Source organism: Bubalus bubalis, chromosome 6 (genome assembly GCF_019923935.1).
Source record: "Bubalus bubalis isolate 160015118507 breed Murrah chromosome 6, NDDB_SH_1, whole genome shotgun sequence".
Classification (NCBI taxonomy): domain Eukaryota; kingdom Metazoa; phylum Chordata; class Mammalia; order Artiodactyla; family Bovidae; genus Bubalus; species Bubalus bubalis.
In genome coordinates this window covers 83,493,522-83,508,052 of record NC_059162.1, presented here as the reverse complement: position 1 = coordinate 83,508,052, position 14,531 = coordinate 83,493,522, and the positions used below count along the sequence as shown (strand labels likewise).

At 38.9% G+C, this 14,531-nt stretch overlaps 1 protein-coding gene across 4 annotated transcripts in view; it reads left to right on the top strand.

Moving 5' to 3' along the window:
* The window catches only part of PATJ (PATJ crumbs cell polarity complex component), a 382,417-nt gene that overhangs the window by 98,913 nt on the left and 268,973 nt on the right, over positions 1–14,531 (top strand). For all 4 annotated transcript variants that reach the window (XM_025288586.3, XM_025288590.3, XM_025288587.3 and 1 more), the window contains exon 18: positions 11,029–11,238. In XM_025288586.3, coding sequence (XP_025144371.3) covers positions 11,029–11,238 — 210 coding nt within the window. The remainder of the gene's footprint in view (positions 1–11,028; positions 11,239–14,531) is intronic.

Sequence of the window (14,531 nt, the reverse complement as noted above, 5' to 3'; positions counted from 1 at the left end):
TCCAATCAACTTCTTTTCCATCATCTTCCTGGTAAACAGTAACAAAAGGAGTTATAGCAAGAATAAGAGTAAAAGCACTTATGAAGTGATTACTGTGGGCTTTCCAAGTCCTTAATCATGCCTTATCTCATTTAATGCCTTAAATAACTATGAAATCTGTATTATTGTCACTTCCACTTAAAATGAGAAACTCAAGTCTGAGAGATTAAACAGCTTGAACAGTATCACTCAGCTGGTATCTGTAACTGTTTAGCTTAAGCTGAGAGTAATTGGTTTGGAAAATTAAAATAAATTTCAAAACTAATACTTTAAAAAAGCTTTTAAAAGTTTTCTGTGTCTATACTTTTCCGGCATCATAATAACTTTCAACTAATATAGTTTTTCTCTAGAAGATAATAGGATATCAGTTTCAGTTCAGTTCAGTCGCTCAGTCATGTCTGACTCTTTGCGACCCCATGGACTGTAGCACGCCAGGCTTCCCTGTCCATCACCAACTCCAGAAGCCTGCTCACACTTATGTCCATCAAGGGATGTATCTTATTTATAAATTCATTTTCTTCTAAAATTTTTTTTGGGTAAAATACACATAACATAAAATTTACCATCTTAATTTTTAAGTGTACAGTTCAGTTGTGTTAGGTATATACACATTTCAACTAATGTAACTTTAAAAAATAATTTATTTTTTAATTTATTTTTGGCTGTGCTGGGTGTTCATTGCTGTGTGCACTTTTTTCCTAGCTGTGCTGAGCAGGGGCTGTTCTCTAGTTTCAGTGCATGGGTTCTCATTGTGGTGCTTTCTCTTGTTTCAGAGCATGGGCTCTACGGTGCATGGGTTTTAGTAGCTGTGGCTCCCCAGCTTTAGAGCACAGGCTCAATTGTTGTGGCACATGGGCTTGGTTGCTCTGTGGCATGTGAGATCCTCCCAGACCAGGGATCAAATCTGTGTCTCTTGCATTGGTAGGCAGATGTAATGTAGTTAAAATAGAGGGTGTGACTTTGTCCATGAGTACTACCATCAGCCTGGTGGAATCCCAGCCATTTCAGCCAAGTGATGGTGGGGCTTTGAGATAAAGGACCGCTGTGTGGTTCATTTTGTTTTGTTTTCCTTACTAATAGTAGAATTCCTGGGCCAGAAGTGAATAGTAAATATATAAACAATTACAGCATGATATAAAATTTTCAAAAGATGAGATATCCAGAGACAATATTTAGTATCCAAGGAGAATACCAACTAGGAGATTAAGAAGGGGAAAAGGTAAAGTCACGGGGCTCTGCTTGAATCAATTAAATTGTTATGATGTTTAAAATAGATATTTAAAATGTGAAACTATACAGAATAAAATGATGTGCAAGCCTATGTATTTTTTCCTCTGTTTTAGATTATATGTTGATCTTTTAGCAAGTTTCTCTGTCTACTTCTCTTCTATTGCTCTTTTGCTTTGTGTGCTGTACTTACCGTGCTGCTCAGGGACTGTTTCAGTCTATGTATGATGCTTGGAAAAATCTATTCTTAATGTCTAAGAGTATTTAGGAAGTAATAAGACACAAGGAGCCAGGAGCCATATCAGTTTAATTTATCTTGAGTGCACTGAAAGTATTTTGTGGGCACTTATATTTTGAATGTGATGGTATTGTGGTAATTGGTATGATTAGTGTACAACTTGGCTATATTATAAAATAGTAAAAAATGGGGTTAGATTCTGATAAGATAGCATAGTCATTATTCATTAGAATCATTTAGTTATTGCATTGCATTCACTATAAATCCGTTTCTTTCTCTTTCCTAAAAGCAAATGCTTAGCTTATTGGTCAGGTCAGAAGATGCGCTTTTAGTGTAATTAATTACCTCCTGTTATCTGAAACCAGAACTATGCTGGTGATTTTAATTCAACGAATAGTCTCTAACATGTCTTTTGTTGCTATCAAGAAATGGCAAAAAAAAAAGTTGTTCTAATATTCATCTTATAAAAAAGAGCACATGTAAATATTTTGTTGTATCTTTTGTTTTGATGGTGGAATACTCAAGGAAGTTAGAGATTGCGTAGTTAAGCGGCATTTTTATGAGTTCTTTAAAGGCATTACTAACTACATTTATTCCATGTTTGTGACCAAAGTGTAGTCTTTTTCATTGCTGATGCTGTGTTTTGAAGTAACTTCTGTCATTCCCTACTTTTTATGGTGGTTTTGTGACTGTTTTGGTAGAAATTAGTAGCAAATTTGACTCAAGCTATTCTGTCAAATTTAGTTATAGGATTTGGGAATTGGGGAAATGGATCACAACTGTCACGTATCCAACTTTCCCATTTTACAATGAAGGAAACTGACACAGAGAAATCAAGAACTTGTGAAATTGTACAGTCAGGCTGGGGGCTCAAAACTTGTTGCTTGACTTCTAATACACACCCATTCTACCACTAGCAGATTGAATGGCTGTTTTCACTGTCTTTTCTTTATCTATATTTTCTTCTTTTTAGAAGAATGTTTGGATTCCTGTTTCCTGACTGACATTGGTCACTGGAAATTTTAATTCACACCGGCTGTGCATCAGAGCTCCTGCAGATCACTATTTTTTCATTAAGATCTACACATCTCTGTGTGTGTGCGTGTGTAAAAGAACCTTTGCTTTGCCCTTCTTTACACTCAATTCCTTCTTCTGCCTACTTCTACTATGAAATAGCTGGCTGTCTTGTTTTTAACCTTAATGGTTTCTTTCTGTGTTCTCCATTTCAGTAACTTCCTTGAGATTTAGCTGTTAACTCACTTAGATTTTAACTTACTACTCTTTGGTTCAAAAAAGTATTACCACACTTAAGAGTATAGTCTTCAAACCTAGAACAAATTCATAGAGGCAGAAAAAAGAATAGCGGTTACCAGGAACTGGGTATTGGGTGGCCGGCGAGGGGCGGGTAGGGGGGAATAGAAACTCATTTAATGGGCTGGCGTTTCAGTTTGGGAAGATAAAAATGTTCTGGGGTTGAATACTGGTGACATTAGTAGAACCGTGTGGATGTACTTGCCACTGAACTGTACACTTAACATGGTTAAAATGGTACATTTTAGGTTATGTATTTTATTTCTATATTTATTTATTTTTGGCTGTGCTGGGTCTTCGTTGCTGCGGGGGCTATTCTCTAGTTGTGGTGCACAGCCTTCTCGCTGCGGTGGCTTCTCTGTTGCAGAGCACAGGCTCTAGGGCATGCAGGCCTCAGTAGCTGCTGCACGTGGGCTCAGGAGTTATTGCTCCCAGGCTCTAGAGCACAGGCTCAACAGTTGTGGCGCATGGGATTAGTTTCTCTGCAGCGTGTGGGATCTTCCTAGACCAGGGATCAAACCCATGTCTCCTGCGTTGGCAGGCAGATTCCTTACTATTGAGCCACCAGGGAAGCCCTATGTTATATATTTCAATACAATAAAAGGTAGTAAGTCAAAAAAGAAACGAGTATACCCTTCCAGAACCAAATATTTGTCTCCTTGCTACTTTCATAGTTTTCTCTCAGTTGACCATTATTTAATTGGAGCAATTCTCTTATCAAATAGTCTGTGCTAGCTGCCTTGTGTTATCCAGAAATTAATGTATGTAGAGACTTCCAAATAATCCTTGAAACACAATTCCTCACCCTAATGTGAGTGACTATTTATGGAGTAAAATTCAGTAGCCTGATTCTGTAATAATGTCACCACAATAGTGAATTCATAGGTTAGGAGATCTGATTCGTAGAGCACTTTCTGTCTCACAGTTGTCTGAAGCTGTCTGTTTTCCTGGTCATTCTTTGGAATCATTTCCTTTTGGTGAAGGACTCTTGTTAAAGAGGAGAAGGACTCCTGTAAAAGAGGAGAGCGCGTGTTTTGGTGTGGTGATCTATCAGCACAGAGCTGGAGCGACGTAGGTACCATGTTTCCTCTCATGAGTTTACTATCGGCCAGCTTTATATTTTATTTTACCTAGTTGATAACAAGTGTGAACGTTATCTGAGGTAAATAATTTATACCCCACTTTTTACCCAAAATAAACTATGGCCTATGTCTTTAGGCCATAGTTTGTGGTCTCTGCATTCTTATTCCATTATTTAATGTTTTAAAAAATTTGGTCCATCACCCAGGGTGGATTTTTCAAACAAGAAGAACAACCCCAGATTTATCCTTTGTTTTGCATTCGTGTAGTTAAGTCATTGTTACCCCTTGATTTTTGTTTTCCTTTGTTGGAGTAATATCACAAACATGTAAAAGTTGAATGTCAGAAGTGTCCTTGGTTTATATCTCTTATTCCCGTTTTTCTAAAAAATGCCTCTTACTGAGGCATTGGCCAGTTTATTCAATGTGAGCACTTTTCTTCTCGTTTGTTTCCTCTGTCTCTTTTTTATGTAACATTTCCTGCTCCGTGCCTTTCCACTGAGTTTGCCTTGGTTGCTTGCTTGTGTCCGTTGTTTTAGTTTTGGAGCAGCTTTAAGGAGAGAGCTCTCTACATCTTCTGCCTGATACCCTTGTCTCTGAGAGAGCCCAATTCCAACTGAACCACCCCTGTACGGTGCTGTAGTTTATGTGAACTCCAGTCTCTTTGATCTATGGGAATGTATACAAATATTCATATAATACATTTTTATAGACACTTCAAAACTTTGAATTCCATCCATTCGGTTGTAATGGTTGTCACATGTTTGTATGTATTCACCTGTAAATGTTCTTAGTTCACCAAAGGAATGGATTCTTGAGAACCTAAATGTAAATTAACATTGGCAAGGTGCTTCTTTGGTGGTCCAGTGGTTAAGACTCTGCCTTACAACACAGGGGACACAGGTTGGGGAACTAACGTCTCACATGCTGCGAACAGCTAAGCTTGCCTGCTGCAACTACTGGGGCCTGCATGCTTCGGAGCCTGCATGCCACGACTTGAGAAACCGAGCACCACAACTAGAGAGCATGTGTGCCCCAGTGAAGATCCCACACGCTGCAACCAAGACTCCACAGAGTCAAAGAAATAAATAAATTTAAAAATAAAATCAGCAAGCGCATGTTTAACTGTCTATGTAGGCACCCTGTACATTCTGTGCGTTCTTTCGGCTAACTACCAACATATAAACCTCTGGTGGTCAAGTAGGGTATTTAAGGGGCTCAGTTTTATACACTTTGGCAAGGTAATAATAAATATATGTTCTAACAATTTACTTTTTCTCAGCATTCATTCATTCAGCAAATGCTTACATTAAGAAGCTGTATCTCATAAATGGCTAAAAGCATAAACTCTGGAGCTTAACTGGGTGGTTTAAATTCTGGATCTATTACTTACCAATTGTGTGTTTTGGTTATTTATTTTTCCTCTGTCTTAGTATTTTCATCTGCAAAGTAGGAATGATAATGGAACCTAGCTCACATTGCTGTGAGGATTAAATTGATTCAAAGATTTAAGATATTTAAGTCATGCCTGGTGGCATGGCAAGAGCTCAGTAAGGGTTAAGAGTTGGTTGTTACAAATGATGGGATGTGGCCTTTGCCTTTGGTGTACTTACAGTCCAGAAAAGAGTATGAAACTAAATAGATTCAGTCATTTGATGTTTCAGCTATTATTCAGTCCCTTCTATGTGGCAGGCTCTGTAGTCAGCCCTGGGAATAAAATAGCAATAAGCAAACATACCCTTGTACTCATGAAGCTTATTTTTAGTAGGGAAGACAGTTAAAATAATTCCAGTAAAATGTCAAAAGAGTTGTAATAGGAAAAAATGCAGCATGCTGTGGATACATCTAGCAGGAGAGCCTTACTTATTCTAAAAGGTCAGGACAATAAAGAAACTATATTATGAAAAATGCTGTAAGGGAAGGCCTTTTTTAGGTTTAGAGATATTCAGAGTAGGAAGTGCTCGAGTCTTTGGGAGATCTGGGAAAGCTGCTCATTGGAGGAAACATGTGAGCTGACTCTAGTGGCGAAGATTCAGATAAGGGCAGTGGGGCGGGGAAAGCATTTCTGGCCGATGGAATGGTTTGCAGAATTTATGAAGCATGCCAGTGCCTTTCACAGTCCTGAACTTCAGTAGTTCTGGATTGTTGGGACAGTGTGTGGGGCAAGTGAAGGTGGGCAGTGGTATATGTGGGAGGGTCAAAGGGAGATCTGACGAAAGTGGGAATCTGAAGGAATTTCTCTGCCAATGAGTTAGCACTTTATTCTGAAGGCAGTGGAGTCATTAAAGTGCTTTATGCAGAGGAGGAATTGCAATCCCATTTTTACCTTTAAAAATCATTAGTTTGTCTTTGTAAACAATAGACTGAAGCGGGTAAGACTGGAGGCAGGAAGACCTTTGGGGAGACTGAAGCAGTTGCATAGGCAAGAAGTAACGAGAAGCAGAAATGAAGAGGATCGGATAGAAGAGACAGAAGATCAAATTAATATGCCTTAGGTAGCAACTCAGTGAAGGGGCGAGGGAGAGCAAGTGAGTGCTTGGGCGTAGGGCAGTGCCACTCAGGGACTATGGGAGAAGAGGTGTTTATTTGTCACCTTGGATTTCCTCCAACATTGAAACATCCTGTGTTTATAATAACTATCAAACATTAGAATCACTTCAAGAGACCTCAAAAATCCTCATACGCACTTTTCTTCAGGCACTTTTATTCGCCTATGAGACAGCAGTTAGATTGGTTCTCTGTGGATTTCATAGCTCAGTAGCGAGAAGTCAGGTTAGAGCGCCTATCTTCCCATGCAGCATTCTGATGAAAGTTGGTTGTGCCTAGTGGATTTGTAGGCAATGACTTTCATAAATGGTTGAGTTAAAGCAAATATATGAGATACTGTTAGAACATGTGTAAGAATATAAGGGTTTTGAATAAATAGAAAAAAAAATCAGAGGAGGAGATGGCTTGCATAGTAGAGGATGTATCTTGTCTTCTGTGGTTGGTTTTTAGTGCCCCCTATTGGCTGTTTAGTTTAAAGCAACACCTTGATGATTGAATATGATGTTCCTTGCAGTGTTATTTACCAAAATAAGAAAAATTAGAGATTTTAAGATTATGATAAAAGGTGATAAAATATGATAGGGGCCTGAAAAAAATCTGGATAGAGTCTAGGAGTTGGGTAGAGTGTCTTGAGAAATGTCTTTATAACATTTTGTTGTATTTAACATGGGTATGATATTATAGTGTGTATTTTCAGAAAACAGACTTTTCTGATGAGAAGCAACTTGTTTTAAAGCATATTGTATGTGGCAAAGCCTTAAGAATAGTAGCTGCCCTGGTAGGCAGTGACAGCTGCTGGTTTTCCATAGTGTGGCCACTACATGTGATAACCATGAAGGGAAATGACTGTTACTCGTTAAAGCAATGCCATTCAGCTACTTGAGAAATCACCTGGTCAGAGAACTCGTCACAGAAAATAAAGTGGTGATTATCCATAATGGGGTATCACCAGAAGTGGGTGGCTTGTCTTTTTATAAGTGACAAGGAAGATGCCGTTGGGTTCTCTCCTCCAGGAAAAGGAGTAGTAGGTTAGATTTAGTGTTCAGGATACCTGGGAAGTCCAAGCCTGGATAAATTTTAGTAAGCAAGCACACCTGATAATACTTTGTGGTTGAAAGACGGTTGCATTTTGTAGAAATAAGTGCTCACCGTGATTTTTCTGTAAAGGAAATCTAAAATCTATTTTCTCTTTCCATTATTTCCTGGTTAATCTTCCTTTGAAATGTTTCTAATTATCATTTCAACTGGATTGCATCTTGAAAACCAGTTCACTTATTTATTTGGCTTAAAATTAGTACTTTCTGATTAGGTGTTATATGAAACTACAGAGATGGCTTACACTACCCGGGGAAATCATTTATTTGCTTTTGGTATGTTTTACTGTTGCAGTTTTCTCTGAGAAAGTTTAGTAATTATTAATAAGAAGTGATGCTAGCTGCTTTCTGTGCATTTCATGAGGGGAATAAGCTATTATGTAGTTTCCCTTCCCCCCCAATAAAAAAGCCTTCCATCAAAAACTGACATCCTAAATGAAGGACATAATGGTACAGCTTATTTATTAGCATGTCAAACTTAAAATGTAATGGTTTCATATTTCAGAATGAAAAAGTGTGTTGTGATTCATGGTTGTCGGTGACAAAACAGACAGCTCTTTTACATTACTGCACTGATTGCCGCTGATACACCACTGTACTTTTTTGTGTGTGTTTCTTTCTGTTTTCTTCTTATGCAATAGCTCCCTCTACTTGAAAATATTGGTGTCATTGTAGTTTAACACTGTACTTTATTAGTGAGTTTCCATGACTATTTTTACCTCCAATCCTCTTAATAAGTATGTGGTGTTATACAACAGAGTATATTAGAAATTTACCAGGGATCTTTTGACTTGGGAGTGGAAACTCAAGGCTTAGTTAAGGAAAGTAAAATAAATTGTTTGAAGGCATTTTTCAAGGGATTAGCTCTGTAGCCTTTGTTGATTTAAATATGGTATATTTGGTTAAGATTCCATGCAGTATTGAAAATAAGCCTCGATGTCTACAATAGAAAGGTATAGAAAACTGCAACAGAAAACTTCAAAGGAACCATCAGCCACTTCAAACAGACATAGCCTGGAACATGGCAAATTCTCACTTTTGTGATTTCAAAGTCTTGCAATTCTAACACAAAAGGTGGTAGTTGTTACTTTCTCAGGAGGGGTTTAATAGAAACTAGCAGTAGTAAAATCTCACGTTATTGCATCTTGCCTGTATGGAACAGTATGTGCTTAATGAAACAGTAGCAGCAAAGCACACAAGCCAAGCAAGTGATGGGTTTGTTGTAAGGAATAATTGAATTAATGATTGTCAAGCACTTAGAACACAGTCTGACACATAGTAAGTGCTATATACCAGTTCTGAATAAAATAAAAAATGATAGTGTGGCTATAAACTGCTTCATTAGTCAAATTTATTTATAGAGTTTTAGTGTTATTTTCTGTGCTTAATGAAAAGAAATAGGGGGCCCTCCCAATGGATGAGGGCCCTCCCAATAAAACATTGGTTTTATTCATGAATTGATATTCATTTTCTCTATATTAGAATGGTTTTTACCTCAGTTCAGTTCAGTCACCCTGTCATGTCCGACTCTGCGACATCATGAATTGCAGCACGCCAGGCCTCCCTGTCCATCACCAACTCCCGGAGTTCACCCAAACTCATGTACATCGAGTCAGTGATGCCATCCAGCCATCTCATCCTCTGTTGTCCCCTGTTCCTCTTGCCCCCAATCCCTCCCAGCATCAGAGTCTTTTCCAGTGAGTCAGCTCTTCGCATGAGGTGGCCAAAGTATTGGAGTTTCAGCCTCAGCATCAGTCCCTCCAATGAACACCCAGGACTGATCTCCTTTAGGATGGACTGGTTGGATCTCCTTGCAGCCAAGGGACTCTCAAGAGTCTTCTCCAACACCACACTTCAAAAGCATCAATTCTTCAGCACTCAGCTTTCTTCACAGTCCAACTCTCACATCCATACATGACTACTGGAAAAACCATAGCCTTGACTAAATGGACCTTTGTTGGCAAAGTAATGTCTCTGCTTTTGAATATGCTATCTAGGTTGGTCATAACTTTCCTTCCAAGGAGTAAGCGTCTTTTAATTTCATGGCTGCAATGACCATCTGCAGTGATTTTGGAGCCCCCCAGAAATAAAGTCTGACACTGTTTCCACTGTTTCCCCATCTATTTCCCATGAAGCGATGGGACCAGATGCCATGATCCTTAATTTTCTGAATGTTGAGCTTTAAGCCAACTTTTTCACTCTCCTCTTTCACTTTCATCAAGAGGCTTTTTAATTCCTCTTCACTTTCTGCCTAAGGGTGGTGTCATCTGCATATCTGAGGTTATTGATATTTCTCCCGGCAATCTTGATTTCAGCTTGTGCTTCTTCCCACCCAGCGTTTCTCATAATGTTGTCTGCATATAAGTTAAATAAGCAGGGTGACAATATACAGCCTTGACGTACTCCTTCATCTAGGGGTATCTATACCATGTCTTAATTTTAGGTTATATAATTTTTAAACATACTTTTGAAATGCAGTGATATATGCCGTGGTTTTCATTTCTTTTTGGAATTTAAATGATTTAGTGAGAAGATTTTATACTGGTCGAGTGCTGAAGAATGGAGTATCGTTTCCCATAATACAGTTCTCTTGGAACTTACCTGTTGCCCAAGAACGATAATAGATGGGCTTGTTTTAGGTCCATAGTATGACTGTGCTTCAGGATGTCACAGTCTTTCCCAACTCTCTCTACACGTTTTATGCTGCGTCCTTCGTCACTCAGTCATGTCCGACTCTTTACGACCCCATGGACTGTAGCCCACCAGGCTCTTCTGTCCGTGGAATTTTCCAGGCAAGAATACTGAAGCAGGTTGCCAGTTCCTACTCCAGGGAATCTTCCCAACCCAGGGATTGAACCTGTGTCTCTTCCCTAGACCTTTTGTGATCCAACAAAATATTAATTACCACAATTTTTAAAAAGAAATTTGTATGTATTGAGCACTAACTCATACATACAACTAAAATTGTTACGTTTATATCTTTATTTTGATAACAAGCTGATATTTTTGTGGCTGTATAGAGTGCTATTTGAATAGATTTTGTCTCTGGAAGAATACCACCAGAATACTGGACACATAAAGTAGATAGTCAGATATACCCTTTTCTGTTGAGCTCTGCTGTATTGCACTTTGTAGATATTTCATTTTTTACAAACTGAAGGTTTGTTAATAACCCTGTGTCATTAGATGATGGTTAGCATTTTTTAGTGATAAGATATTTTCAATTAAGGTATAACATTTTTTTAAAACATAATGCTACTGCACTCTCAGTAGAGAGAGTGTACTATAGTGTAAACTTAACTTTTATGTGCACTGGGGAAATGAAAATACTCAAGTGACTCGCATGATTGTGATAGCTGCTTTATTATAGTGGTCTGGAACCAAATGCACAATATCCCTGAAGTGTGCACATACATGTGCACATACATGTCTTAAGGCTGTATATTTGTTTTTAGAGGACTGACTCATCTTTGTATTTTCACTTGATCTTTAGGACCCCTTAGATCCCACCAGATCAGTGATTGTGATCCGCTCCCTGGTGCCGGATGGTGTGGCGGAAAGAGGCGGAGGACTATTACCTGGTGACCGTCTGGTCGCAGTCAATCAGTACTGTTTGGATAACAGCACACTTGCTGAAGCTGTGGAAGTGTTGAAAGCTGTGCCCCCAGGCACTGTGCGCCTTGGCATCTGTAAACCCTTGGTGGTAAGTGTCGGATTTTGTTAATATAGGAAATGATAATACTGTAATAGTTAAAAACGTGGGGATTTCGCAGACAAATTCATCTGGCCTGAAATCTCTGTTCCTCTGCATATTATATACATGTCCTTGTGCAAGTTCCCTAATGTCTTTGACTTAATGCTCAGAAAAAGTAATGTCTACATCATAGGATTTTGAGGATTAAAGATGATATTTATTAAGTGCTTAGCACATTACATACTAGCTGCCAGCATTACTAGTCCAGCTACTGCTACTTTTATCTTCATACCTTTGGCACAGAATTCTAAGTTCTCACTGCATTCCATATGACATAAATTAAAATAAGCCTGTTTATGTGTTTTAACTTTCATTTGGGCACAATGTCAGAGTGGTTTAGTAAGTTGAAATCAGTTAACCATTATCGTTTTAATGATGTAGCAATGAAATCATAATATGATTTTCTAACCATCACAGTGCCTTGTAACCCCTAGCATCTAAACTCTGATTTGGTTAAGCTACCCTGAAGTCATCTTATTGTTTAATCTCATGTACTGGGTCAGATCACTGTTTCTTTTTCTTTCTTTTCTTTTTTGTTTTTGCAAGTTCCCTAGATCACTATTTCTGACTGAAGTGTTATTAGTTATGGTGCTATTGAGGTTCCCCAATGCCCCACTTAAAAAAAATACTAGTTGATAATTGGTATTCAAGTATTATTGAGTGCTAACTTTATGTCAGTCAGTATTGTAAGCTCTTTACACACACTAGTTTAATCATCACAGAAACTTTAAGAGGAGGTAGTCCTCTTATTACCATCATTACAGATGAGTTAGTCAAGACATAGAGTTGAGTAACTTATCCAAGATGATATTACTAGTAAGGGGCAGAGTTAAAATATGAACTCAGCAGAGTGGCTTCAGACCCTGTGTTCTTAGTCACAATTCTGTATATTCCTATTTTAATTTGTTGTCACCGGTTCAGTTTCATGCAGCATGTCTGAAACAGATACCATGTGTAATAGTAGAGTGTTGGACTGGATTTCAGGAAATCTGGGCTCTATTTCTAACTTTGCTGCAAGTTAGCTCAGTGGGTCTCAAATTCACCCATATGTCAAAGACGTAAAAATCACCTTGAAGATGTTTAAAATGCAGTTTCCCAGGTCCTACTCTCAGAGATTCTGATTTGGCGGTTCTCAGGTTCTCAGGAATCTGCCTCATGTGAGTTACCATTGTATTTCTTATGCGGAATTTTGTACTTTGAGAAACACTGTACCAGTAATTTGGTCATAGGTACCCCACTTTTCTAAGCCTACTTTTTCATTTCTGAAAGACTAAAAAAGACTAGAGAACAAATAAGATCTTTTCTTAACTCTAAAATTTCCTTTATTCTGTGAAGTATATTAGCATACTATGGGCTTCCCTGTTGGCTCAGTGGTGAAGAATCTACCTGTCCATGAAGGAGATGCAGGTTTGATCCCTGGGGCGGGAAGATCCCCTGGAGAAGGAAATGACTACACACTCCAGTATTCTTGTCTGGGAAATCCCACAGTTTATGGGGTCGCAAAAGAGTTGTACTTGACATAGAGACTTAACAACAACAACGAGTGTTCATATAGATAGATATCTGTCTATATATAGTTATATGTCCATTTGAAGACGTAGATAGATTCATGTATTACACATAATATTTTTGCATTGGAGAATTTCACATGACCTTCATATATTATTCATCACATATTACACATAAAGATGCCTATATATTATACCTAACAGTTACTTTAAGCACTTCAAAATGGAATATGACACATAGCTAAGGCAAGGTCTTGACTTTATATTATGTATTTGGTGTGTGAGTTTTGCCATAGAATATATACCATGAGACTCTTGGTTTGATTTCGGGACAGATTAAGGAGGGAGAAGTTTAATGTTTTTATGGGGACATCTTTATTGGTGTTTTGGATTGTGGCAATAACTTTGTCTAGATTTTCCCTGATGATTATTTGCCTGATTATTGGGGTTGCCAGAGGAAGTCCTAATTATTTATGGCCTAAAGGACCTAAACAGTATGAATTTACTTTAAAGCAATTTAAAAAAGTCTCAGGCAGTGTAAAGAACAGAACTTATTACCAGGTGGCTGTGGATTCCTGTTCCTATTTCTGGTAGAGGTAGAGCTGCAGAAACCTCGGGACCTTGGAGTCTTGCTCTGAGAGATTTTGAAATGCACAGTTGTGAGGTGGCTCCTTGCCTCACCTTCCCTCAGTGGGTATAAGGCTGCCAGGGTGCTGGGGAGTATGGGGCCAGTAAAGGAATGAGAAAAAGTCACTTTAATTCTTAGTGGAATTACCACAAAGTATTGCAATGGCACCCCACTCCAGTACTCTTGCCTGGAAAATCCCATGGACGAAGGAGCCTGGTGGGCTGCAGTCCATGGGGTCGCTAAGAGTCGGACACGACTGAGCAACTTCACTTTGACTTTTCACTTTCACACATTGGAGAAGGAAATGGCAACCCACTCCAGGGTTCTTGCCTGGAGAATCCCAGGGACAGGGGAGCCTGGTGGGCTGCCGTCTAAGGGGTCGCACAGAGTCGGACATGACTGAGGTGACTTAGCAGCAGCAGCATTGCTTCTTTAACATCTGGGTTCTTTAAGCAAAACTGTCTGTGAACTGTAAATAACCATGCATGGATCTTTTCTGAGGTCTATCTGTCTCTGTCTCTTTCTCACGGTCCAGTGGGTGGCCACTTATGTCATCACTTAGTGTTTGCTGAGCATTTGTTCTGTCCCCAGCAGAACTGGGGAGAGAGTGTGAATAAAAAGGTCCAAAGTCAAGTTCAGGCAGAAAGACTATGAATATATAACAGGAGAACAGAATTATTTTTTGTTAAGTCTTATACCATAGGTATAGATATGTACTATCTATATAATATAGATATTATGTAATCTTATTTAGATACTTATTATCTATATATTTTCATGTTAACCACAAATGTGACTTCTCTTTTCCACAAACTCACCTCAAAGGTCCTAGATAAAAAATGAATGAACTGACTTTAAAAAGTGCATCGTATCGGACTTCCCTGGTGGCACGGTGGATAAGAATCTGCTTGCCAGTGCAGGACACATGGATTTGATCCCCTGTCTGGGAAGATTCCACATTCCGCAGAGCAACTAAACCTATGTGCCACAAATGCCAAGCTCGCGCTCTAGGGCCTGTGAGCCGCAGCTACTGAAACCACGTGCCACAGCTGCTGAAGCCCACATGGTCCAGGGCCCGTGAGTCACAGCTACTGAGACTGTGTGCC